Genomic DNA, 26,910 nt, shown 5'->3' with positions numbered 1-26,910 from the left:
TGCATTAGGTAAGGACATAACAAGGGGGAACCTTCACCTTCTACACAGGATGCATTAGGTAAGGACATAACAAGAGGGAACCTGCACCTTCTCCACCGGATGCATTAGGTAACGACATAACGAGGGGGAACCTGAACCATCCACACAGGATACATTAGGTAAGGACATAACAAGGGGCACCTTCTACACAGGATGCATTTGGTGAGGACATAACAAGGGGCACCTTCTACACAGGATGCATTGGTTAGGACATAACAAGGGGGAACCTGCACCTTCTACACCGGATGCATTGGGTAAGGACATAACAAGGAGGAACCTGCACCTTCTACACAGGATGCATTGGGTAAGGACATAACAAGGGGGAACCTGCACCTTCTACACAGGATGCATTAGGTAAGGACATAACAAGGAGGAACCTGCACCTTCTACACAGGATGCATTAGGTAAGGACATAACAAGAGGGAACCTGCACCTTCTACACAGGATGCATTAGGTAAGGACATAACAAGAGGGAACCTGCACCTTCTACACAGGATGCTTTAGGTAAGGACATAACAAGAGGGAACCTGCACCTTCTACACAGGATGCATTAGGTAAGGACATAACAAGGGGGAACCTGCACCTTCTTCACAGGATGCATTAAGTAAGGACACAACAAGGGGGAACCTGCACCTTCTACACATGATGCATTAGGTAAGAACATAACAAGGGGGAACCTGCACCTTCTACACATGATGCATTAGGTAAGGACATAACAAGGGGGAACCTGCACCTTCTACACCGGATGCATTGGGTAAGGACATAACAAGGAGGAACCTGCACCTTCTACACAGGATGCATTGGGTAAGGACATAACAAGGGGGAACCTGCACCTTCTACACAGGATGCATTAGGTAAGGACATAACAAGGGGGAACCTGCACCTTCTACACAGGATGCATTAGGTAAGGACATAACAAGAGGGAACCTGCACCTTCTCCACCGGATGCATTAGGTAACGACATAACGAGGGGGAACCTGAGCCATCCACACAGGATACATTAGGTAAGGACATAACAAGGGGCACCTTCTACACAGGATGCATTTGGTGAGGACATAACAAGGGGCACCTTCTACACAGGATGCATTGGGTAAGGACATAACAAGGGGGAACCTGCACCTTCTACACAGGTTTCATGAGTGTAGAACTGAAGTTAATAACCGAAGTATATCATGTGTTAGAAGTGAAGAAAACAGTGTCACCCTTTTAACATTCTGTATGAATACTGATTCCAGGTGAGCTGTTTGACATTCGGGACTTCCACTCCGTGGTGCTGGAGAACGGCCCCATGCCTCTCACTATCTTGGAGGAGATCGTGGACGACTGGATCCTCCACTACAGGCCCTCCACCGTGGAGGAGACGTGCACAGACGCCGCACACACGCAGCACGTCTCTGTTCTTATGTCTCTGTGTCTCATCACTCTCAGTTTATCTTAGTGACAAAAATGTGCTCTCAATACGATCATGCGCTCAGGCTCATCCTACGAGATCAATTACTGAAGTTTAAAAACGATGCTCAGAAAGAAATATCTTACCCACCGCTAGCTATATAGGAACATCTAACAGAACAAAAGGTTCATTCACGTGTAGATTCCCACCTGACGAAAAATACTTCTTTGCTATAATAGCCGTTGTTTTTAAAATACCACTGGCCTTCCTAGCCTAAATATTAATTTTCTTCTTTGCGATTATATAGAGACTGGATGGAAAGAATGGTTACGCGGTTGATATAACAATTGTCCTTGAGGGAAAAGGTTTTACCTGGTTCAAATAGACAGACTTGACGCACTGTAATATTAACGACTACGGCGTGAAACCTTCTTTAGTAACTTAGTGTATACCACAATCCGCAAGGGGTGCGTTTCCATCTCTTGTCTGCGTGTTCAACCCACACAGTTATGGCTTCAAATTTGTTACGGCTTATTTCGCAGTTCAATCAGGTATGTTTTGTTTGTCAGTCCACTGCCATGTAGACGGGCCCTCGATTTCCACATTGGTACACTATGTTAAGGTTCATTCTTTGTGTCCCCTGCCATGATGTTTCTGGAATACTGCTGAAAGCATTGTACCAATGTCCACTCGCTACGCTGTGCATCAACAAGTAGTTTCAACAATATTGACACACTCAAGAAAAACGTGACTTTATACCATTATGCTTATTCGCTCACGCACTCATCGTCCAGGATTGTGGACAGATGTCCCCCTGCAAGTACTGCCTGACATCGTACTCCTAACCCCAATATAACCTGTTGTGTGCCGAAGATGGTACATGATGTACTTATCTTTACTGGCCGGCCACATGTGCTGGTGTCATTGTTAACATTGATGCGATCGTAAAACGCCAAACACGACCGGAGTGCTGAAGATAACAATTCTCTTGGAATCCTGAGATTTGTAAATATACAAGTCACTGATGATAATTTATCATTGATAAAGTTATTTTTATACAAATCGTGTTTCTGTTGTGTTCGGTCTCTGGGTAGACTGGCCATGGTCCAGAATATACAGGACGCCATGGTAATAATGGAATAGTGTTCACTATCGCGTAAATCTAAGTTTATTCACTTGTTTATCATAATTTATCATCCAAAAACTGTTTGTAGACAAACTACCCAACAACCCCCTTTAACTGTCAGTACACACTCTACCCAACAACCCCCTTTAACTGTCAGTACACACTTTACCCAACAACCTCCTGTAACTGTTTGTACACACTCTACCCAACAACCTGCTGTAACTGTCTGTACACACTCTACCCAATAACCTCCTGTAACTGTTTGTACACACTCTACCCAACAACCTGCTGTAACTGTCTGTACACACTCTACCCAACAACATCCTATAACTGTCTGAACACACTCTACCAAAAAGCCTCCTTTAACTGTCAGTACACACTCTACCCAACAATATCCTGTAACTGTCTGTACACACTCTACCCAACAACCTCCTGTAACTGTCAGTACACACTCTACTCAAAAACCCCCTGTAACTGTTTGTACACACTCTACACAAAAACCTCCTGTAACTGTCTGTACACACTCTACCCAACAACCACCTGTAACTGTCAGTACACACTCTACCCAACAATATCCTGTAACTGTCTGTACACACTCTACCCAACAACCTCCTGTAACTGTCAGTACACACTCTACTCAAAAACCTCATGTAACTGTTTGTACACACTCTACACAAAAACCTCCTGTAACTGTCTGTACACACTCAACCCAACAACCTGCTGTAACTGTCTGTACACACTCTACCCAATAACCTCCTGTAACTGTTTGTACACACTCTACCCAACAACCTGCTGTAACTGTCTGTACACACTCTACCCAACAACATCCTATAACTGTCTGAACACACTCTACCAAAAAGCCTCCTTTAACTGTCAGTACACACTCTACCCAACAATATCCTGTAACTGTCTGTACACACTCTACCCAACAACCTCCTGTAACTGTCAGTACACACTCTACTCAAAAACCTCCTGTAACTGTTTGTACACACTCTACACAAAAACCTCCTGTAACTGTCTGTACACACTCTACCCAAAAACCACCTGTAACTGTCAGTACACACTCTACCCAACAATATCCTGTAACTGTCTGTACACACTCTACCCAACAACCTCCTGTAACTGTCAGTACACACTCTACTCAAAAACCTCCTGTAACTGTTTGTACACACTCTACACAAAAACCTCCTGTAACTGTCTGTACACACTCAACCCAACAACCACCTGTAACTGTTTGTACACACTCTACCCAAAAAGCCTCCTTTAACTGTCAGTACACACTCTACCCAACAATATCCTGTAACTGTCTGTACACACTCTACCCAACAACCTCCTGTAACTGTCAGTACACGCTCTACTCAAAAACCTCCTGTAACTGTTTGTACACACTCTACACAAAAACCTCCTTTAACTGTCAGTACACACTCTACCCAACAACCACCTGTAACTCTTTGTACACACTCTACCCAACAACATCCTATAACTGTCTGAACACACTCTACCAAAAAGCCTCCTTTAACTGTCAGTACACACTCTACCCAACAACATCCTGTAACTGTCTGTACACACTCTACCCAACAACCTCCTGTAACTGTCAGTACACACTCTACTCAAAAACCTCCTGTAACTGTTTGTACACACTCTACACAAAAACCTCCTGTAAATGTCTGTACACACTCTACCCAACAACCACCTGTAACTGTTTGTACACACCCTACCCAAAAAGCCTCCTTTAACTGTCAGTACACACTCTCCCTAAAAGCCTCCTTTAACTGTCAGTACACACTCTACCCAACAACCACCTGTAACTGTTTGTACACACTCTACCCAACAACCTCCTGTAACTGTTTGTACACACTCTATCCAACAACCGCCTGTAAGTGTCAGTACACACTCTGCCCAACAACCGCCTGTAACTGTCAGTACACACTCTACCCAACAACATCCTTTAACTGTTTGTACACACTCTACCCAACAACCCCCTTTAACTGTCAGTACACACTTTACCCAACAACCGCCTTTAACTGTCAGTACACACTCTACCCAACAACATCCTTTAACTGTTGTACATACTCTACCAAACAACCCCCTTTAACTGTCAGTACACACTCTACCCAACAACCCCCTTTAACTGTCAGTACACACTTTACCCAACAACCTCCTGTAACTGTTTGTACACACCCTACCCAACAACCTCCTGTAACTGTTTGTACACACTCTACCCAACAACCTCCCGTAACTGCCAGTACACACTCTACCCAACAACCACCTGTAACTGTTTGTACACACTCTGCCCAACAACCTCCTGTAACTGTCTGTACACACTCTGCCCAACAACCTGCTGTAACTGTCTGTACACACCCTACCCAACAACATCCTATAACTGTCTGTACACACTCTACCCAACAACCTCCCGTAACTGCCAGTACACACTCTACCCAACAACCTCCCGTAACTGCCAGTACACACTCTACCCAACAACCACCTGTAACTGTTTGTACACACTCTGCCCAACAACCGCCTGTAACTGTCAGTACACACTCTGCCCAACAACCTGCTGTAACTGTCTGTACACACCCTACCCAACAACATCCTATAACTGTCTGTACACACTCTGCCAAAAAGCCTCCTTTAACTGTCAGTACAAACTTTACCCAACAACATCCTGTTACTGTCTGCACACACTCTACCCAACAACCTCCTGTAACTGTCAGTACACACTCTACCCAACAACCTCCTGTAACTGTCTGTACACACTCTACCCAACAACCACCTGTAACTGTTTGTACACACTCTACCCAAAAAGCCTCCTTTAACTGTCTGTACACACTCTACCAAAAAGCCTCCTTTAACTGTCAGTACACACTCTACCCAACAACCACCTGTAACTGTTTGTACACACTCTACCCAACAACCTCCTGTAACTGTTTGTACACACTCTACCCAACAACCTCCTGTAAGTGTCAGTACACACTCTACCCAACAACCTCCTGTAACTGTCAGTACACACACTACCCAACAACTTTCTGTAACTGTCAGTACACACTCTACCAAACAACCTCCTGTAACTGTTTGTACACACCCTACCCAACAACCGCCTGTAACTGTCTGTACACACTCTACCTAAAAACCTCCTGTAAATGTCAGTACACACTCTTCCCAACAACCCCCTTTAACTTTCAGTACACACTCTACTCAAAAACCTCCTATAACTGTTTGTACACACACTACCCAACAACCTCCTTTAACTGTCAGTACACACTCTACCCAACAACCTCCTGTAAGTGTCAGTACACACTCTACCCAACAACCGCCTGTAACTGTTTGTACACACCCTACCCAACAACCGCCTGTAATTGTCAGTACACACTCTACCCAACAACCGCCTGTAACTGTCAGTACACACACTACCCAACAACTTCCTGTAACTGTCAGTACACACTCTACCGAACAACCTCCTGTAACTGTTTGTACACACCCTACCCAACAACCGCCTGTAACTGTCTGTACACACTCTACCTAAAAACCTCCTGTAAATGTCAGTACACACTCTACCCAACAACCCCCTTTAACTTCAGTACACACTCTACTCAAAAACCTCCTATAAATGTCAGTACACACTCTATCAAACAACCTCCTTTAACTGTCAGTACACACTCTACCCAACAACCGCCTGTAACTGTTTGTACACACTCTACCAAACAACCGCCTGTAACTGTCAGTACACACACTACCCAACAACCTCCTGTAAGTGTTTGTACACACTCTACCAAACAACCGCCTGTAAATGTCAGTACACACTCTACCCAACAACCCCCTTTAACTTCAGTACACACTCTACTCAAAAACCTCCTATAAATGTCAGTACACACTCTATCAAACAACCTCCTTTAACTGTCAGTACACACTCTACCCAACAACCGCCTGTAACTGTCTGTACACACTCTCCCCAACAACAGCCTGTAACTGTCAGTACACACTCTACCCCAAAACAGCCTGTAACTGTCTGTACACACTCTACCAAACAACCGCCTGTAACTGTCAGTACACAATCTACCCAACAACTGCCTGGAACTGTCAGTACACACTCTACCCCACAACCTCCTGTAACTGTCAGTACACAATCTACCCGACAACCGCCTGAAACTGTCAGTACACACTCTACCCAACAACCTCCTGTTACTGTCAGTACACACTCTAACCAAAAACCTCCTATAAATGTCAGTACACACTCTACGCAACAACCTCCTGTAACTGTCAGTACACACTCTACCCAACAACCGCCTGTAAGTGTCTGTACACACTCTACACAACAACCGCCTGTAACTGTCGGTACACACTCTACCCAACAACCGCCTGTAACTGTCAGTACACACTCTACCCAACAACCGCCTGTAAGTGTCTGTACACAATCTACCCAACAACCGCCTGTAACTGTCAGTACACACTCTACCAAACAACCGCCTGTAACTGTCGGTACACACTCTACCCAACAACCGCCTGTAACTGTTTGTACACACTCTACCCAACAACCGCCTGTAACTGTCAGTACACACTTGACCAAACAACCGCCTGTAACTGTCAGTACACACTTTACCCAACAACCGCCTGTAACTGTTTATACACACTCTACCCAACAACCGCCTGTAACTGTCAGTACACACTTTACCCAACAACCGCCTGTAACCTTTTATACACACTCTACCCAACAACCGCCTGTAACTGTCAGTACACACTTTACCCAACAACCGCCTGTAACTGTTTATACACACTCTACCCAACAACTTTCTGTAACTGTCAGTACACACTCTACCCAACAACCGCCTGTAACTGTTTATACACACTCTACCCAACAACCTCCTGTAACTGTCGGTACACACTCTACCCAACAATCGCCTGTAACTGTCTGTACACACTCTACCCAACAACCTCCTGTAACTGTCAGTACACACTCTACCGAACAACCCCCATTAACTGTCAGGACACACTCTACCCAAAACGCTCCTTTAACTGTCAGTACACACTGTACCCAACAACCTCCTGTAACTGTCTGTACACACTCTACCCAACAACTTGCAGTAACTGTCAGTACACACTCTACCCAACAACTTGCAGTAACTGTCAGTACACACTCTACCGAACAACCGCCTGTAACTGTCAGTACACACTCTACCCAACAACCTCCAGTAACTGTCAGTACACACTCTACCCAACAACCTCCTGTAACTGTCGGTACACACTCTACCCAACAACCGCCTGTAACTGTCAGTACACACTCTACCCAACAACCGCCTGTAACTGTCAGTACACACTCTACCCAACAACAGCCTGTAACTGTCAGTACACACTCTACCCAACAACCTCCTGTAACTGTTTGTACACACTCTACCCAACAACCGCCTGTAACTGTCAGTACACACTCTACCCAACAACCGCCTGTAACTGTCAGTACACACTCTACCCAACAACCGCCTGTAAGTGTCGGTACACAATCTACCAAACAACCGCCTGTAACTGTCAGTACACACTCTACCAAACAACCGCCTGTAACTGTCGGTACACACTCTACCCAACAACCTCCTGTAACTGTTTGTACACACTCTACCCAACAACCTGCAGTAACTGTCAGTACACACTCTACCCAACAACCGCCTGTAAGTGTCTGTACACAATCTACCCAACAACCGCCTGTAACTGTTTGTGCACACTCTACCGCACAACCTCCTGTAACTGTCGGTACACACTCTATCCAACAACCGTCTGTAACTGTCAGTACACACTCTACCGAACAGCCCCCATTAACTGTCAGGACACACTCTACCGAACAACCGCCTGTAACTGTCGGTACACACTCTACCCAACAACCTCCTGTAACTGTCTGTACACACACTACCCAACAACCGCCTGTAAGTGTCTGTACACACTCTACCCAACAACCGCCTGTAACTGTCAGTACACACTCTACCGAACAACCCCCATTAACTGTCAGTACACACTCTACCCAACAACCGCCTGTAACTGTCGGTACACACTCTACCCAACAACCTCCTGTAACTGTCAGTACACACTCTACCCAACAACCGCCTGTAACTGTCAGTACACATTCTACCCAACAACCCCCATTAACTGTCAGGACACACTCTACCCAAAACCGTCCTGTAACTGTCAGTACACACTCTACCCAACAACCGCCCGTAACTGTCAGGACACACTCTACCCAAAACCGTCCTGTAAATGTCAGTACACACTTTACCCAACAACCTCCTGTAACTGTTTGTACACACTCTACCCAACAACCTCCTGTAACTGTTTGTACACACTCTACCCAACAACCTCCAGTAACTGTCTGTACACTCTCTACCCAACAACCTCCTGTAACTGTTTGTACACACTCTACCGAACAACTGACTGTAACTGTCTGTACACACTGTACCCAACAACATCCTATAACTGTCTGTACACACTCTACCAAAAGCCTCCTTTAAGTGTCAGTACACACTCTACCCAACAACATCCTGTAACTGTCTGTACACACTCTACCAAACAACCTCCTTTAACTGTCAGTACACACTCTACTCAAAAACCTCCTGTAGCTGTTTGTACACACTCTACCCACCAACCTCCTGTAACTGTCTGTACACACACTACCCAACAACCGCCTGTAACTGTCAGTACACACTCTACCCAACAACCCCCATTAACTGTCAGTACACACTCTACCCAACAACCGCCTGTAACTGTCGGTACACACTCTACCCAACAACCGCCTGTAACTGTCAGTAGACACTCTACCCAACAACAGCCTGTAACTGTCAGTACACACTCTACCCAACAACCTCCTGTAACTGTTTGTAGAAACTCTACCCAACAACCGCCTGTAACTGTCAGTACACACTCTCCCCAACAACCGCCTGTAACTGTCAGTACACACTCTACCGAACAACCGCCTGTAACTGTCAGTACACACTCTACCCAACAACCTCCTGTAACTGTTTGTACACACTCTACCCAACAACCGCCTGTAACTGTCAGAACACACTCTACCCAAGAACCGCCTATAACTGTCAGTACACACTCTACCCAACAACCTCAAGTATCTGTCAGTACACACTCTACCCAACAACCTCCTGTAACTGTTTGTACACACTCTACCGAAAAAGCCTCCTTTAACTGTCTGTACACACTGTACCCAACAACATCCCATAACTGTCTGTACACACTCTACCAAAAAGCCTCCTTTAACTGTCAGTACACACTCTACCCAACAACATCCTGTAACTGTCTGTACACACTCTACCAAACAACCTCCTTTAACTGTCAGTACACACTCTACTCAAAAACCTCCTGTAACTGTTTGTACACACTCTACTCAAAAACCTCCTGTAACTGTCTGTACACACTCTACTCAAAAACCTCCTGTAACTGTCTGTACACACACTACCCAACAACCGCCTGTAACTGTCAGTACACACTCTACCGAATAACCCCCATTAACTGTCAGTACACACTTTACCCAACAACCGCCTGTAACTGTCGGTACACACTCTACCCAACAACCGCCTGTAACTGTCAGTACACACTCTACCCAACAACAGCCTGTAACTGTCAGTACACACTCTACCCAACAACCTCCTGTAACTGTTTGTACACACTCTACCCAACAACCGCCTGTAACTGTCAGTACACACTCTCCCCAACAACCGCCTGTAACTGTCAGTACACACTCTACCGAACAACCGCCTGTAACTGTCAATACACACTCTACCAAACAACCTCCTGTAACTGTTTGTACACACTCTACCCAACAACCGCCTGTAACTGTCAGTACACACTCTACCCAAGAACCGCCTATAACTGTCAGTACACACTCTACCCAACAACCTCAAGTATCTGTCAGTACACACTCTACCCAACAACCGCCTGTAACTGTCGGTACACACTCTACCCAACAACCTCCTGTAACTGTCGGTACACACTCTACCCAACAACCTCCTGTAACTATCAGTACACACTCTACCCAACAACCGGCTGTAACTGTCAGTACACACTATACCGCACAACCTCCTGTAACTGTCTGTACACACTCTACCCGACAACCGCCTGTAACTGTCAGTACACACTCTACCCAACAACCTGCAGCAACTGTCTGTAACACTCTACCGCACAACCTCCTGTGACTGTCTGTAACACTCTACCGCACAACCTCCTGTGGCTGTCTGTAACACTCTACCGCACAACCTCCTGTGACTGTCTGTACACACTATAACCTACCGAGCCGTGCATCCGGCAACAGTTCCCACTTCTCGACAAGATGCCTTCATCTGATCTCACTCTCCGCATAAAAAGCACGCTAGATCCTTGAACTTGGATAGTTGGTCGTGCTGTTCACGCTCCTTGGTCCCCGGTACATGCAGCTGGTGGCAGTATTCTGCCACCCTTTAGCAGCACCTAGACACTTGGACCCTCGTCTCCTTCCAACATGTCTGAGACTATGTGAAGTTGTATTTGTTTATGCTGCTACTTCCACTGATGATCATCACGTGTATTGACAATGCGCATCAATATGGTATCGGTGATAACTATGCCGAATCCACCAAGGAACTGATCCTTCTCTGACAGACTGGCATTGCTTTTATCACTACCACCAACATCGCTTACTTCCCCTTGGTATTAACAAGGAGGGCATTATTCAAGTGATGCCTGATAGCTTCTAAAATAACGTTTGTCAGAAACGGTTCTATGTGGTTTCTCACAACATACTGTAGCTGTTTAGCTGATCTGCTCTAAACGTTGACGACAGCATCAAACGCGGTGCTTCTAGGCACTTCAGTCAAACATTGGGGGATTCGACTACTTCTCACTGTAACTCGTCAAAGGGAATATGTTTACTTGGCGGTAAGTGTCATTTTACTTTGCATATCACATATGATATCATGTTTTACGACAATATTTTTTCTAAGAAAAGGAGAATATCTAAAGCATTTTACAGAAATTTCATTTTGGTTCAATCTTGGATCTTACTGGTTCAAACGCAACAACGCAGTGTCGTTGTCTGAGAATTGAGGACTTAGTTTTTGCACTGCCGTATGATCAGTGTAAATACCTTAGAGAGTAAGTTCCACTATTTGAAAAGTTGTAACGCACTTTCCTTACACACGGATCGAAATAAGGAAGACTCGCATGTTCGCTTTGCAAATGTAATAAAAACATAAGAAACTGCTTCCTGAATGAAGTCTTTCCATATGTTACAAACACTCATTGGCAAACCCGAGCCAACAATAACACGGCCGCCATGTAACACCACGCGCAACCCACAGCATGTCGCTCCTTCGGTAAGCCAGTAATCTGGGGTAACTGCTTCGGTAATTAGTGAACCAGTTTGGCTCGTCTACAAGTAATTCCCCCCTGGGTCTCATGCTTTCACTGACTTAAAAGAGCCGAAACCCTCAATTATTATTTTGTATCTATCGCAAATATAGATGATAGCGGGGCAACCTTGCCAGATTTTTACTCAAAATGCAACTCTGAGCTTCTATAATTTACCGTGCAATCAAATGAGTCTTCCGACCTTATAAAATCTCGATCTGTAAATAATGCAAATGGACAGGATAACATATATATATATATATATATATATATATATATATATATATATATATATATATATATAGTGATATATTCTGACACGCACCATCAAAACGCACCAGTGTGCATCAATGAAAATGTCACTGTAAAAAAATAGCTGTAAAAGTACATGGAATATCCGATATTGTTTAGAGTTTAAGACACTCCTAAACGATTTAAGGGTTGATATCCTTTGTGAGTCGTCACCAAAACGTACCAAATACTCATTCTCAAGAACACTTTATTTCTCGTGCGAAGGACGAAACATGAGAGCTGTTATTAGTTTTTCGTGCACATATGGGGTATAAAGAGAAGGCATTCCAAGGCCACGCGAATTATCACTGTAGCCTTTCCAAAGCACTGAGGACGCGTGCCGATTGTCGCTTTAGCAACGATCTCTCAATCTTAGCACATTTACCCGGCAAAGATAATCCGGTCTAGAAATAATGGGCTAAAAGAGGCACATCACAACAAGAAAGCAGGATTGGATTCTTAATGGATGTCAAATAACCATTTTGTCGTTCCGAGTGGGTAAAATTATCGTATTTGGAAATAATACGAAATACAAAAATCTAAAACGAAAATATGTATGACTTTTTGAGCCATTCATGTTTAATCCAAATTACAGTGAATATGTGTTGAAACGAATGATGTCAAATTATGTATATGTATATTTTAATACGGAATGGCCTTGACCTTCACCTTTCAACATCTCTAACACCATAGTGTTTATTAGGAGGAAATTTTGTGTGCGCAATCATCATGTCATTTTAAAAGAACTTTCCACATTTTGATAAATATTTGTCAAGAAACGATTATTATACATTGAGCAGATGTCGTGACATCTGATAGCTGCTTTCTTATGGACAGACATGATTTGCTTGTGGGGTACCATATGCAGACAAGGACCTAGATTTGCATGGACTTCACTGATTTCAGTATAATCCTTTGTTCACGAACAAGACCAAAAAGGTCGCTCTCGTGATATGGCAATTTGTTTTGTTTTAGTAGTGCATTTGCTGAATACATGTCCCTGGGAGTCATGGCAACCACAGGTACCATGCAGAACATGTAGTGTCCATGTTGTCTCGTAGTTATGTTCTCCCCTCACAAAGTATGGACTTGTTGATCTGAGGTGACTTCACTGTATATAATCGAATCTGGACCAACAAATTAGTGATGACACGGAATGGTGTCAGTTCAAATTCATGTAATAATAAATTCTTCCTGACACTCATTCTGATTTCAGAGAACGGTGTTTCGTGTTTAGCTCTATGCATATTCACTGTTACAATGTTCAGAATGAATTGGTGTGTATGTGGCATTGTCAAGTATTAAGAAGAAGCTTCATTGCGATGATGTTATCAAATTGAACATTTAGCACAGGGTCGCAGTTGTCCTTTTCTCGCGTAGTTGGGAAACAACGATTTTCACATGTATTTATTGACGTTCATTTGCCATAGTTCTGCCTACGAGGCCCAGGCGACAACATCTGTTTCAACCCATTCACTGATATACAGCACATGGAGCCGCATCACTTCCAGCAGACTTTCTTACAATGCTCTTCAGATGAATCATCGTGGTTAGTCTGAAGTAATGTGGGGGCACGGGTGGCCCAGTCGTCTGAGGCGCCGCGATTCGCTCTGCAGAGTTGCGTCCCTTGGGCATGCCAGAAACCTATGATTGTGGGTTCTAATCCCGGTTCGCCCCAATTATGTTTCTAGGTTTGTCAGCACCATACCCGTGCTCGTGGGCTTCACAGAAGTGGTAAACGTCTAAGACCTGCATCACTTCGGGCTTTCCTACCACATTAAGCTGACACGCCGCGATATAACTGGAATAATGTTAAAAGCGGCGTTAAACCCAACTCACTCACTCACTGAAGTATTGTGTGCTTTCACCAGGGGATCCGACCTGGGTCAAGGTCTGGCGGTACTCTGCGACATGAACACAGAGCAGCAGTTGTAGCCGTTGTAGCCGTTGTAGCAGTTGTAGCAGTTGTAGCCGTTGTTAAGTGTTCAGGTGATCACGTTCAGTAGAAACAAGTAATCTGCTCAGAAAACAAAAGTATCATCATTCCTACATATCCAGAGTATACAATGACCATGCGCTATCTTATGTGTCTGGTATATAGCAGGAGTTCACACAGGATTTGAAGCGTGTTGTTCTACCGCACGTAAGCCTTGTGTAATTGAGTGGATGGAGTGAAGACAATGACACATTCCTTGCCTACCGCAGATAATATTATTGTTATATTTGTATCATACAACCTTGGTCTTGTCTGTTGCCATCTGAGATGTCTAGATGACATAGGGTTCTGTTGCAGCTGTATGTCACTCACAGGCGAGGTTACAGAGACCGTTAAGATGAAACGAATAGATCACATGTACAGCTCTGGTTTTCTCCAAGTCCCTGAAATCTTTCACACATCGACTTTTTTACTTACGGGATGTATAAGCTTGGCTGTGAGAGATCTATAACGCGACTTTCATCTATTGCGGGGTCTGTATCCTATACCACTATTACCGGAAGTTTCAAAGAGGAAATCTAATGTTGCTAAGTAACTGGTAAGTAATGGTAAGAGATCGAGTGTGTGGTTCATGTCACTAGGATAGGTTATGAGGAGGTAATGGATACTATCGAAACGTCAGATTGAGACTGGGTCTTGAATACACAAGATGTGTTGTAACTATATACGATAAACACTATATAGAGGAACTTTGTCATTTCAGCTACATGTGTATAAGAATGAAATGGCAAACTTTGCTGCACGAGACACAGTTACTGAACGCGGACAATAAACTTGTCCAAATTGCACATTGTTCATCTATAGTATACCGTCCACGGTGACAAATCCTGGTTACTTGCAATAAACGTTACAACCACGGGGTTCATTGATCGGGTACAGAGAAGGAAACTGCCTCCAGAAATGTACATGGCAGAAATGAAAACTCGAATACAATAGGCATGACTGAAGCTGACCAATCACAAATGCAGTTGCCAGACACTTTAGTGAATCTAAACGTTTGATATCCCGACTGTTGGAACAATACAACAAAGGGGTGGGGTTACGATTAGGGTCTGTGCCGAAACTGAAGGAAAACTTCAGGGCTGCCACAGGAATTGAGACATTTGACGTCAACAATACGAAACACGTTGACAACTGCAGGTTTACAATCAAGGTGAGGTGAGGTGAAATTAGGTTTAACGTCGCGTCCAAGATTATTGCACTTATATAGCGACGTGCATGCACGTGTATGTGTGTGTGTGTGGCTGCTTGTACTAGTCCGGACTGATGCCGATTTATAGTGCTAGCTCACTGAGATACCATGCCGCAGTTTAACATGAATACCCCACTCATACACAGTATACTGACTCCGAGCCGACCAGTCCTTGTTTTAGCCCCTTAATGCCGAGCGCCAGACAGGGTAACAACAAGTACAATCTTTTAACGTCTTTTTGTATGACGCGGCCCGGGATCGAACCCTGGACCTTCCGCTCTCCGGGCGGACGCTCTACCACAAGACCACGGAGGCGGTCGTTTACAATCAAGACGTTCTTCCACAGGAATGCGTCTGACTGTGACAAGGGCGCCTCAGCCAACAGTGGGCACAGCAGTTTGGAGATTGTCAACAGCGGTATCGGAGATTCCCCATGTTTTCTGATGAATCGAAGTTTTGTTTACGCTTTACAGAGGTAGACAACGTGTTTGGAGACGGCGTGTAGAGAGGTAATATCAGACAGGAGTCCATGAGCACGATAGGCACGGCGGTGGCAGCATCAACAGGCAGCATCAGGACTGATCTGATGGATCAGGGAACTTGACTGGTCATCGGTATGTGGACCAAGTGTCACGTCGAATGGTCATTGTCTTCATGACAATGCACACGTCCCCACTGCTCGTGTTCCAGTCCACTGTCCGTGACAACAAGGTGTCACAACATCTCCAGACATGTCACCCATTGAACACCTTTTGGGTGTTCTCTGCCGAAGGGTTCACAACCGACCTCAGGGTACACAGAACTGGCAGCAGCCTTGGCACGTCCTACAGGAAGAATGACGAAGAATACAACGGAAGACATTCACCGTTAGATATCCAGTATGACCCAGATATTGACTGTACCATGAAGTTTGAATTCCTAAACGTCATTTCTTTACAGATCATTTGTGAATAATGTTGGTGTCCCTTTAATAATTGTTCCTAGTATAGCTGGGTTTCGAGGAAGGATGACTTACTGCCCCGGTGATTGAAGGAAACAAATCGAGGGAGAGAGATCGGGAACATTGACCATTCGATATTCGGGGTCCCCGAAAATTCTTTAAAAAATAATTATGCTTCAGACTGTAAAAAGTAAAAGAAATTGCCTCCCACACATTACATTGTTGCAAGGTGTTTTTCTTTTTAAAAATATTCAGACTCATAGTTCTGAATAAAAACGATACCTGGTTTTGTAGCTGAAAATAAAACTAATTTCAATACAACATCCCAGCCATCCCATCCCATGATGTCAGAAATGTAAATCACTAAAATGTGGGTCAATTAAGTAAACTGTTACAACATCCCAGCCATCCCATCCCATGATGTCAGAAATGTAAATCACAAAAATGTGGGTCAATTAAGTAAATTGTTTCGCGGTGACAAGTCAGTAAAATACGCAGGGATCAAGTACTTGAAGAAAAAGGGCTTAATCCTAACAGACAGAGACGCGGGGCACCTGAGAAAAAGCGTGTTTCTCCACCAGGTCAATGTCCCAATGCGACTCTGACTATGATATTAATACAGCTGTGGATAACGTTTTGGACATCCAACATAAGGACTAAAGTGGGATTAAATCTCACCAACATCTTCGGCAAAAGTGTAACAATGTGGAAGAGGATTTTGTCTAAATAATGTCTTGAGCTCAGTTGATTCAATGTACTGTTGTTCCCTTACAGACTGCTGTCTGTCCTGCTGGTGTCTGTCCTCACCCAGTACACGCACATTCGAGGTGAGTAGCGGGAAGACGGTGTGACAGTGTGATGGTGTGACAGTGTGGTGGTGTGACAGTGTGGTGGTGTGACAGTGTGGTGGTGTGACAGTGTGGTGGTGTGACAGTGTGGTAGTATGACAGTATGGTAGTATGACAGTATGGTAGTATGACAGTGTGGTAGTGTGGCAGTGTGGTGGTGTGACAGTGTGGTGGTGTGACAGTGTGGTAGTATGACAGTATGGTAGTATGACAGTGTGGTAGTGTGGCAGTGTGGTGGTGTGACAGTGTGGTGGTGTGACAGTGTGGTAGTATGACAGTATGGTAGTATGACAGTGTGGTAGTGTGGCAGTGTGGTAGTATGACAGTGTGGTAGTATGACAGTGTGGTAGTGTGACAGTGTGGTAGTATGACAGTGTGGTAGTGTGACAGTGTGGTAGTATGACAGTGTGGTAGTGTGACAGTGTGGTAGTATGACAGTGTGGTAGTGTGACAGTGTGGTAGTATGACAGTGTGGTAGTATGACAGTGTGGTAGTGTGACAGTGTGGTAGTATGACAGTGCGGTAGTGTGACAGTGTGGTAGTGTGACAGTGTGGTAGTATGACAGTGCGGTAGTGTGACAGTGTGGTAGTATGACAGTGTGGTAGTATGACAGTGTGGCAGTATGACAGTGTGGTAGTGTGACAGTGTGGTAGTATGACAGTGCGGTAGTGTGACAGTGTGGTAGTATGACAGTGTGGTAGTATGACAGTGTGGTAGTGTGACAGTGTGGTAGTATGACAGTGCGGTAGTGTGACAGTGTGGTAGTGTGACAGTGTGGTAGTATGACAGTGTGGTAGTATGACAGTGTGGTAGTATGACAGTGTGGTAGTGTGACAGTGTGGTAGTATGACAGTGTGGTAGTGTGACAGTGTGGTAGTGTGGCAGTGCGGTAGTGTGACAGTGTGGTAGTATGACAGTGTGGTAGTGTGACAGTGTGGTAGTATGACAGTGTGGTAGTGTGACAGTGTGGCAGTATGACAGTATGGTAGTATGACAGTGTGGTAGTGTGACAGTGTGGTAGTATGACTGTGCGGTAGTGTGACAGTGTGGTAGTGTGACAGTGTGGTAGTATGACAGTGCGGTAGTGTGACAGTGTGGTAGTATGACAGTGTGGTAGTATGACAGTGTGGTAGTGTGACAGTGTGGTAGTATGACAGTGTGGTAGTGTGACAGTGTGGTAGTGTGACAGTGCGGTAGTATGACAGTGTGGCAGTGTGACAGTGTGACAGTGCGGTAGTGTGACAGTGTGGCAGTGTGGCGGTGTGACAGTGTGGTAGTGTAACAGTGTGGTAGTATGACAGTGTGGTAGTATGACAGTGTGGTAGTGTGACAGTGTGGTTGTATGACAGTGTGGTACAATTTGTAGTATGACAGTGTGGCTGTGTGTCAGTGTGACAAGGTGACAGTGTAGTAGTGTTGTAGTGTGGCGGTGTGGTAGTGTGGTAGTGTTGTGATGTGACAGTGTTGTAGTGTGTCAGTGTGGGTGTATGGCAGTGTGGTAGTGTGAGAGTAGTACTGTGTTAGTGTGACAGTGTGGTAGTGTTACAGTCTTGTAGTTTGGCGGCGTGAGAGTGTGGTAGTGTGACAGTGCGGTCATGTAACACTGTAGTGATGTGAGTGTGGTTGTGTGACAGTGTGGTAGTGTGATAGTGTGGTAGTGTGAGAGTGTGGTACTGTGGTAGTGTGACAGTGTGGTGGTGTTTCAGTCTTGTAGTGTGGCGGCGTGACAGTGTGGTAGTGTGACAGTGTGGTGGTGTGACAGTGTGGTAGTGTGACACTGTAGTGATGTGAGTGTGGTTGTGTGACAGTGTGTTTGTCTGACAGTGTGGTAGTGTGATAGTGTGACAGTGTGGTACTGTGGTCGTGTGACAGTGTGGTAGCGTGGCAGTGTGACAGTGTGGCAGTGTGACAGTGTGGTAGCGTGGCAGTGTGACAGTGTGGTAGTGTGGCAATGTTGTGGTGTGATAGTGTGGTAGTGTGACAGTGTGGTACTGTCGTAGTATGACAATGTGGTAGTGTGGCAGTGTAGTACTCTGGTAGTGTGACAGTGTGCCATTGTGGCATTGTGGCATTGTGGCAGTGCAATAGTGTGGTAGTGCGACAGTGTGGTTGTGTGATAGTTTGGTATTGTGACAGTGAGGTAGTGTGGCAGTGTGACAGTGTGGTAATGTGGCAGTGTTGTGGTGTGATAGTGTGGTAGTGTGACAGTGTGGTACTGTCGTAGTGTGACAGTGTGGTAGTGTGGCAGTGTAGTACTGTGGTAGTGTGACAGTGTGCCATTGTGGCATTGTGGTAGTGCAATAGTGTGGTAGTGTGACAGTGTGGTTGTGTGATAGTTTGGTATTGTGACAGTGTGATAGTGTGGTAGTCTGACAGCGTGGTGGTGTGACAGTGTGATAGTGTTGTTTTTTGGTAGTGTGACAGTGTGGCAATGTGGTAGTGTCGTAGTGTGACAGTGTTGTAGTACGGCAGTGTGGTAGTGTGGTAGGGTAACAATGGGTAGTGGGGTAGTGTGTGAGTATGATAGTGTGACACAAGGGGGCAATGTGACAATGTGACAATGTGATGGTGTGATGGCCTAATTGTGGGACACGTTGACGCTGTGGCATTGTAGCAGTGTAGTATATAGATAGCGAGGCGGATATAATATATGAACCTCTGCCTCATTAACTGTTTTTTATAAATGTCTTTGGCATACCCAGATCCATGGTTGCTCTACTTGATACTCAAAAACTTGCGCTGATTTAAGCTGTTAATGATCCGACATCACTACTTTGTGTATGTGTGTTCAGGCGATACCGGTTCCGTCCTCAACACCCTCTTCAAGGACTTCTACGCCTGGCGCTTGGCCGACTCCAAGCAGCTTGTCACCTTCGTGGGGACGTACCACTTCAATGACAGGCTCCAGTCGTTCAATATATCACAGATGATCGAGAGACGTGTAAGTGGAGGCATCCCATGTCTTTTGCTAGCTCACACATTCTGAATTAATGCTTCAACCTGGTCTTCCGTCCCCCACGCTCCTAATACTAAATCTGTTTACCATCAATGAACCATTGTATGTCTTTGACGTCACAACATCAAATGTTCCAGGATAAAGCGAACAGCTTCCTAGTGGACCTTGAGCAGATAGACCCAGCCGAGTTGGGTGACTCGGACGTGATCAACTACAGGATCTTCAAGGCTGTGTTGACCACCTACGTAAAAGGCTTCAAGTGGAGCAGGTTGGCTTGTCAAACATCAAATTGTACCTTTGCACATTCTTGGAAATACCGTACCTCATACAACAGTAATGTATATCTGTATATTCAACGACATCCCGTCCCCAACACAACAGTGATATGTATCTGTATATTCAACGACATCCCGTCCCCATCACAACAGTGATGTGTAACGGTATATTCAAAGGTATCCCGTCAGAAACACAACATTAATGTGCATCTGCATATTCAAGGGTATCCCGTCCCCAACACAACCGTAATGTATATATCTATATTCTAGGGTATCCCGTCTCCATCACAACAATAATGTGTATCCTGTATATTCAACGATATCCCGTCCCCATCACAACAGTGATGTGTAACTGTATATTCAAAGGTATCCCGTCACCAACAAAACAGTAATGTGCATCTGCATATTCAAGGGTATCCCGTCCCAAACACAACCGTAATGTATATCTGTATATTCATGGGTATCCCGTCCCCAACACAACCGTAATGTATATCTGTATATTCATGGGTATCCCGTCCCCAACACAACAGTAATATGCATCTGTATATTCAACGACACCCTGTCCACAACACAACAGTAATCGTGTCTGTATATTAGAGAGAATGTTAAAGAGGCTGAAGAGTAATCATTAAGTAGAGAGTAGTCGAAAGAATTAACAGCATTATGGAGAGAGAAGGCTAAAGCGTAATCATCATCAAGTAGAGAGAAGGCTGAAGAGTCATCATTAAGTATAGAGAAAGTTAAAGCTGTATCATTAATAAGTAGAGAGAAGGCTAAAGCGTATCATCATCAAGTAGAGAGAAGGCTGAAGAGTTATCATTAAGTAGAGAGAAGGCTAAAGCGTTCTCATCATCAAGTAGAGAGAAGGCTGAAGAGTTATCATTAAGTAGAGAGAAGGCTGAAGAGTTATCATTAAGTAGAGAGAAGGCTAAAGCGTATCATCATCAAGTAGAGAGAAGGCTGAAGAGTTATCATTAAGTAGAGAGAAGGCTAAAGCGTTCTCATCATCAAGTAGAGAGAAGGCTGAAGAGTTATCATTAAGTAGAGAGAAGGCTGAAGAGTTATCATTAAGTAGAGAGAAGGCTAAAGCGTATCATCATCAAGTAGAGAGAAGGCTGAAGAGTTATCATTAAGTAGAGAGAAGGCTAAAGCGTTCTCATCATCAAGTAGAGAGAAGGCTGAAGAGTTATCATTAAGTAGAGAGAAGGCTAAAGCGTTCTCATCATCAAGTAGAGAGAAGGCTGAAGAGTTATCATCATTAAGCAGGGAGAACACAAAGCAGTTTTGGAAGAAATAATCTCAATATAGTAACACTCACGTTGTTTGTAATTTTACTATCTGTGTGCTGGGACAACTGTTTCCTATACCAGTTTATTGTTGTTTCTATTCGACGATTATATGGCTTTGTTCAGTCAATAGATTAGTGGTTTACGAAGTTGAGTAAATTTGCTTCAACAGTGTTATACAAAATGGGTAGCAATGTTAATAATGACAAGACCAACGTGGTAATATTTAGGAAGGCTGGCAGACTGGCAAGAAAGGAGGTTTGGTGTTGTGAAGATAAGCTATTAGAAACTGTTAGTAGTTGTAAGTATTTAGAGTTAGTTCATTCTTCAGGTGGTAGTTTGGTGTTGTGAAGATAAGCTATCAGAAACTGTTAGTAGTTGTAAGTATTTAGGGTTAGTTCATTCTTCAGGTGGTAGTTTCTGGCCTTAACAGAACAGGCAAATAAAGCTGTGTCTTCTCCGCGACGAATACCTACTTCCCATCCATATATATCTCTAGCACAACAATTTCATCTTTTCAAGTCATTAATAATACCAATACTAAGATACGGGTGTGAGAAAGTGTGAACTTGAAGTTTATTAAACAAATATTTAGAGTAAGAAGATTAACGCCGTCAGCCTTTGTTTTTTGTGTGAAATGGGTGTGCTTTCATCATGGATTGTTAGATTGATTCGTATTGTGAAATATTAGCTGAAACTTCTCAATTGGTGGTGAAGAGGTAAATATAATTTTAGTCCACGATAATATACTATTTTGATATGTATCTGAATATTAAGTAGATTTGCAAGTTTGGTACAATTCATTAATTTGTTACAAGATGAGCGTCCAAAAAATGTTCATATTTTATTTAAATACCTGAAAACCCATTGCATGTGCTCTAAGTTAAACTCACATCAGGTGACGCAAACGAAACGTGTTACTTCCGTTTGCCCTATGCGTACGGATACACATCGGTTCATTTCAGCAACTCAACAATACTTATGCCAGATGAGCAAGTTACCTTAGGCGTGTTCCGATTGATTTCACAGCTGACTACATGGGAAATATATAGTTGCCCTTTCCGTAACCAATCAGCTAGTATTTTAATGTAGGTAAGATAAAAGTGACTAGCTGAAGTGAACCGGCCTCTGACCATCTCAGAGCAATCTGCAAGCACTCTATTGAAAGGATAATCACATGAAACTTGCATGGTCGCATTTTCAGTTCCCCGACTTGGTCACTGCTCCAAAAATGAGAGTTGAACATACAAATACTTGTCGTTCATTTGTATAATCCATGGTCGTTACCGAGAAGACATATTTATATATGCAGGCAAAACAAAATCCAGTGAGGATTATTTTCACGTGAAACGTTCCAACCACAGATTCGGGTTGCTGAACCCTGCGAACTTCCTGGAGAGTTTACACCTGGACCCGGTCCACGACGTGCAGACCACGCCCTTCCTCACACGCGGGGACTATGAGAACTTCATCGCACGTCTTCACAACATTCCATTCCAGGTTTGTTGTCGTGGTTATAGTCGTATAACAATGTTTGTTTTCTTTTCGTCACTACCTTTATTGAAAACATAATTGTGACCAACCAGGATATGTTATGGGTGAAAAATCATATTTCGACGTTTCAGTATATTTTAAAACTACAGCATCTCTCGGAACACAAAACATACAAATCAGAAGCTTCAAAGATACCTGACATCACACATGGCGATCTTCACTGAAGTAAGTTGACGTCAAATGTTTTTATGTCGTCAAAGCACAGTTGTATATCCTAGCAGTCATAAGGTCCCTTGTTCTCCTGGTGGCTCACATCTTTTGTTATATTTAGATTCTTTATAATACGATGAACACAAGGTTTTCAAATGAATGAACTTCTTGCAGCTGTTATAATTATTATCGATGTTGAAGCATTTTCTCCCCTTAATGCACGTGTATCGATTGTGCACAGTTCTGATGAAGAGTTTATGTCATGTATTACCATCAAGCTGAATTCAACATACGTGGACTATCGTGTTTTACAGCTCAGCCAGTATAAAGAGCTGTACAGAACAGCAATGACAATAAACCGAACATCACACAACGCGTCAGTGGCAAGTACAATTATTATCATTTGAAAATAATAGTTAAGATGTAAGCTTTATTATATAATATAGTGTGAAAGAATGTGTTTTGTTGAGAAAAGTGATATTTGCATTACAGTGAACATAACACTTTGGCGGAACTATTGTCATACAAGAGTTATCTCCCCGCAAATTGTCTCCCTTTATCGTAAGTGTCTGGCTCGTACACAAATTTGATTTTCTCTTTACGTCAGTTCCACATTGACGAGGCAAAATAAAGACAGATGATCATTTATGAACTTAATATCGCTTCCTGCTGTTTGTTCTTTCCCTTGAAAATGTTTTGTTATAAACTGTAAATTTCTCATTTAACTCGTCAATCGAAACTGTTCGTTTCGCAAAGGTCCATTTTTGTTACTTGACTAGCGTGTATTCTTTAGCTTCCAACAGCTGTCTCGTTGATTTCAAGAATATATGTTTTGAAGACGCTTTTATTTTTGTTAATCTTTTGAAAGATTTTGCAAACTAGGAACTACTTTTTAAGTAGCAATTACAAGGAGTGGTGAAACACCCCTGTTTGTTAGGTAGGGAGAATTTACGTAACAAGGTTTTACATTTGTAATAACAAAACAATTTCAACACAAAAATTATATAATAAATAGGATGTTTCACGAGACACATGGAGTATACTCTTTATATCTCTCTCGTCCAAGGCACTGATAGTAAACTATGTACACGTATATTTGTGATCAGTCGAACAAGGAAGTGCAGACATGAGTGTAGAATTCCTGGATTTGCCTGCAGGATCGTGTGCCGGGGCAGATAGAGCGGCTGCTTGTGGACCCAGAACAGTCGGCCTTCTACCAACCATTCACAGCACTTCTCGAAGAACTGCCAATAGCTATACAAGTCAAGTAAGTCAAGTGCTTGTCAATGATCTTATCTAGTATACATTTATCCATCTGAATTATATTAAAATTGATGATTTGGGGGGGGGGGGGGGGGGGGGGGGGGGGGGAGGGAATGCGAGCACGATTTAATAAAAATAGTTGATTATTGCAATAGATATAAATTACTCCATAAAGATACTCCATAAAAGTCAGGCAACCTATGAAAACAATATCATTTTGGATAAGACATGTTGCTCAAACTGAAAATCACATTACACACGAGGCAGAACTTATATCATCGTAATCTCACTAGTTAATGCATTAAATGCTGGGCATTATATGTAAAAGAGTTGCTATATAATTATAGTTTTATGTGGGATAATCAAAATAATATAACCTCTGAATTTTTTTCCATTTTAAAACAAACGTGCATTGATATTGATAAGCAAAACAAATTTAAAAAAACAACATATGCGTTATTTCTAATCGCGATTTCTTTCGCTCTATTAAACCTCGATTTTCAGAAGCTCAGGACACTCTCGTATTGTTGAAATGGGAAGAGCACTGACTACAATACGCAATGAAAGATATTGTCCTCTATGCATTTTTCCTGTTGATGAAACAGAGCACCATTTTTTTCAAGAATGTCCTTTTATAATGAACTGAGAGAAACAATTCCTTGTTATTTTTTAACAACCCTACTTGTGAGAAATTCATAAAACTTTGTAAATCACAAAATCCACAAATTATCAACTGTCCATCTAAAAATGTATTTTCAGCTTTCTAAGAAACGTGAATCGTTAATTATTTTCGCTGAAGCTGCGGCTCCATTTCATTCAATGTAACATTGTTCATCATGTACTGAAAACTGGGCCTGTGGCCTCCGAGCTGAATGCGTAAACTATGTGTAGAAGATATGTCCAAACGAACTTTCTTTGTTTTCGCAGAAGGGAATTAAGAGACAGGGCACACGTTGCAATCCAAGGTGTACTCAGAGCAGCCCTTGTCTGGAAGACATTCTTGGAAAAAGTGAGTTTTCTCTACCGTCTGTGACTTGTGAGCAGTCATAAAATATATCATTTCCTATGAACTGTTCGAAGATTATTGTATGTTACGACATTGAAATTGTAACGATCTTGATATTTGTTCCTGTAGGAATATATCCCAAACACGAGACCAAAATGGTGTGTGTGGTCCCTTCTCTTCGGATTGGACTATTACAAGACCTTTCTTGGTTGGCATCTGTCAACAGACATGAGCCCAGAGAGTGTTCACCAGATAGGACTTCACGAGGTGGAGAGGATCGTGGGGCTGATGCAGAATGTGAGACTTGATTAGATTGGCTAGAGGAGTGGGGGCTTATACAGAAGGTGAGACTTGATTAGATTGGCTGTAGGAGTGGGGGCTTATACAGAAGGTGAGACTTGATTAGATTGGCTAGAGGAGCGGGGGCTTATACAGAAGGTGAGACTTGATTAGATTGGCTGGAGGAATGGGGGCTTATACGGAAGGTGAGACTTGATTAGATTGGCTTGAGGAGGGGGGGCTTATACAGAAGGTGAGACTTGATTAGATTGGCTAGAGGAGTGGAGGCTTATACAGAAGGTGAGACTTGATTAGATTGGCTGGAGGAGTGGGGGCTTATACAGAAGGTGAGACTTTAGATTGGTTGGAGTAGTGGGGGCTTATACAGAAGGTGAGACTTGATTAGATTGGCTGGAAGAGTGGGGGCTTATACAGAAGGTGAGACTTGATTAGATTGGCTAGAGGAGTGGGGGCTTATACAGAGGTGAGACTTGATTAGATTTGCTAGAGGAGTGGGGGTTTATACAGAAGGTGAGACTTGATTAGATTGGCTAGAGGAGTGGAGGCTTATACAGAAGGTGAGACTTGATTAGATTGGCTGGAGGAGTGGGGGCTTATACAGAAGGTGAGACTTTAGATTGGCTGGAGGAGTGGAGGCTTATACAGAAGGTGAGACTTGATTAGATTGGCTGGAGGAATGGGGGCTTATACAGAGGTGAGACTTGATTAGATTTGCTAGAGGATAGGAGGTTTATACAGAAGGTGAGACTTGATTAGATTGGCTAGAGGAGTGGGGGCTTATACAGAAGGTGAGACTTAATTAGATTGGCTGGAGGAGCAGGGGCTGATGTGAAAGGTGCGATGTGTTACGATTGACTGGAGGAGCGGGGACTGATGCTAAAGGTGCGGTGTGTAACGATTGACTTGAGGAGCACGGACTGATGCTAAAGGT

At 43.5% G+C, this 26,910-nt stretch overlaps 2 protein-coding genes across 4 annotated transcripts in view; both read left to right on the top strand.

Moving 5' to 3' along the window:
• LOC124125991 overlaps positions 1–2,491 on the top strand; it is a 42,054-nt gene extending 39,563 nt beyond the window's left edge. For both annotated transcript variants that reach the window (XM_048391192.1, XM_048391194.1), the window contains exon 18: positions 1,275–2,491. In XM_048391192.1, the coding sequence (XP_048247149.1) occupies positions 1,275–1,477 (203 nt within the window). In that variant the 3' untranslated portion in view covers positions 1,478–2,491. The remainder of the gene's footprint in view (positions 1–1,274) is intronic.
• Positions 2,492–10,858: 8,367 nt separating this feature from the next.
• The window catches only part of LOC124125992, a 65,030-nt gene continuing 48,978 nt past the window's right edge, over positions 10,859–26,910 (top strand). The window contains exons 1-9 of one of the 2 annotated variants that reach the window (XM_048390885.1): positions 10,859–11,450; positions 17,115–17,167; positions 19,982–20,130; positions 20,283–20,413; positions 23,071–23,206; positions 23,725–23,793; positions 24,568–24,677; positions 25,601–25,682; positions 25,809–25,976. In XM_048390885.1, the coding sequence (XP_048246842.1) occupies positions 11,437–11,450; positions 17,115–17,167; positions 19,982–20,130; positions 20,283–20,413; positions 23,071–23,206; positions 23,725–23,793; positions 24,568–24,677; positions 25,601–25,682; positions 25,809–25,976 (912 nt within the window). In that variant the 5' untranslated portion in view covers positions 10,859–11,436. The remainder of the gene's footprint in view (positions 11,451–17,114; positions 17,168–19,981; positions 20,131–20,282; positions 20,414–23,070; positions 23,207–23,724; positions 23,794–24,567; positions 24,678–25,600; positions 25,683–25,808; positions 25,977–26,910) is intronic. The other variant, XM_048390884.1, reaches the window with a different exon arrangement.

This window comes from Haliotis rufescens, unplaced genomic scaffold, assembly GCF_023055435.1.
Source record: "Haliotis rufescens isolate VD_foot unplaced genomic scaffold, xgHalRufe1.0.p SCAF_9, whole genome shotgun sequence".
Lineage (NCBI taxonomy): Eukaryota > Metazoa > Mollusca > Gastropoda > Lepetellida > Haliotidae > Haliotis > Haliotis rufescens.
Note: the sequence above shows the minus strand (reverse complement) of the source record. Positions and strands in the feature narration are given on the sequence as shown.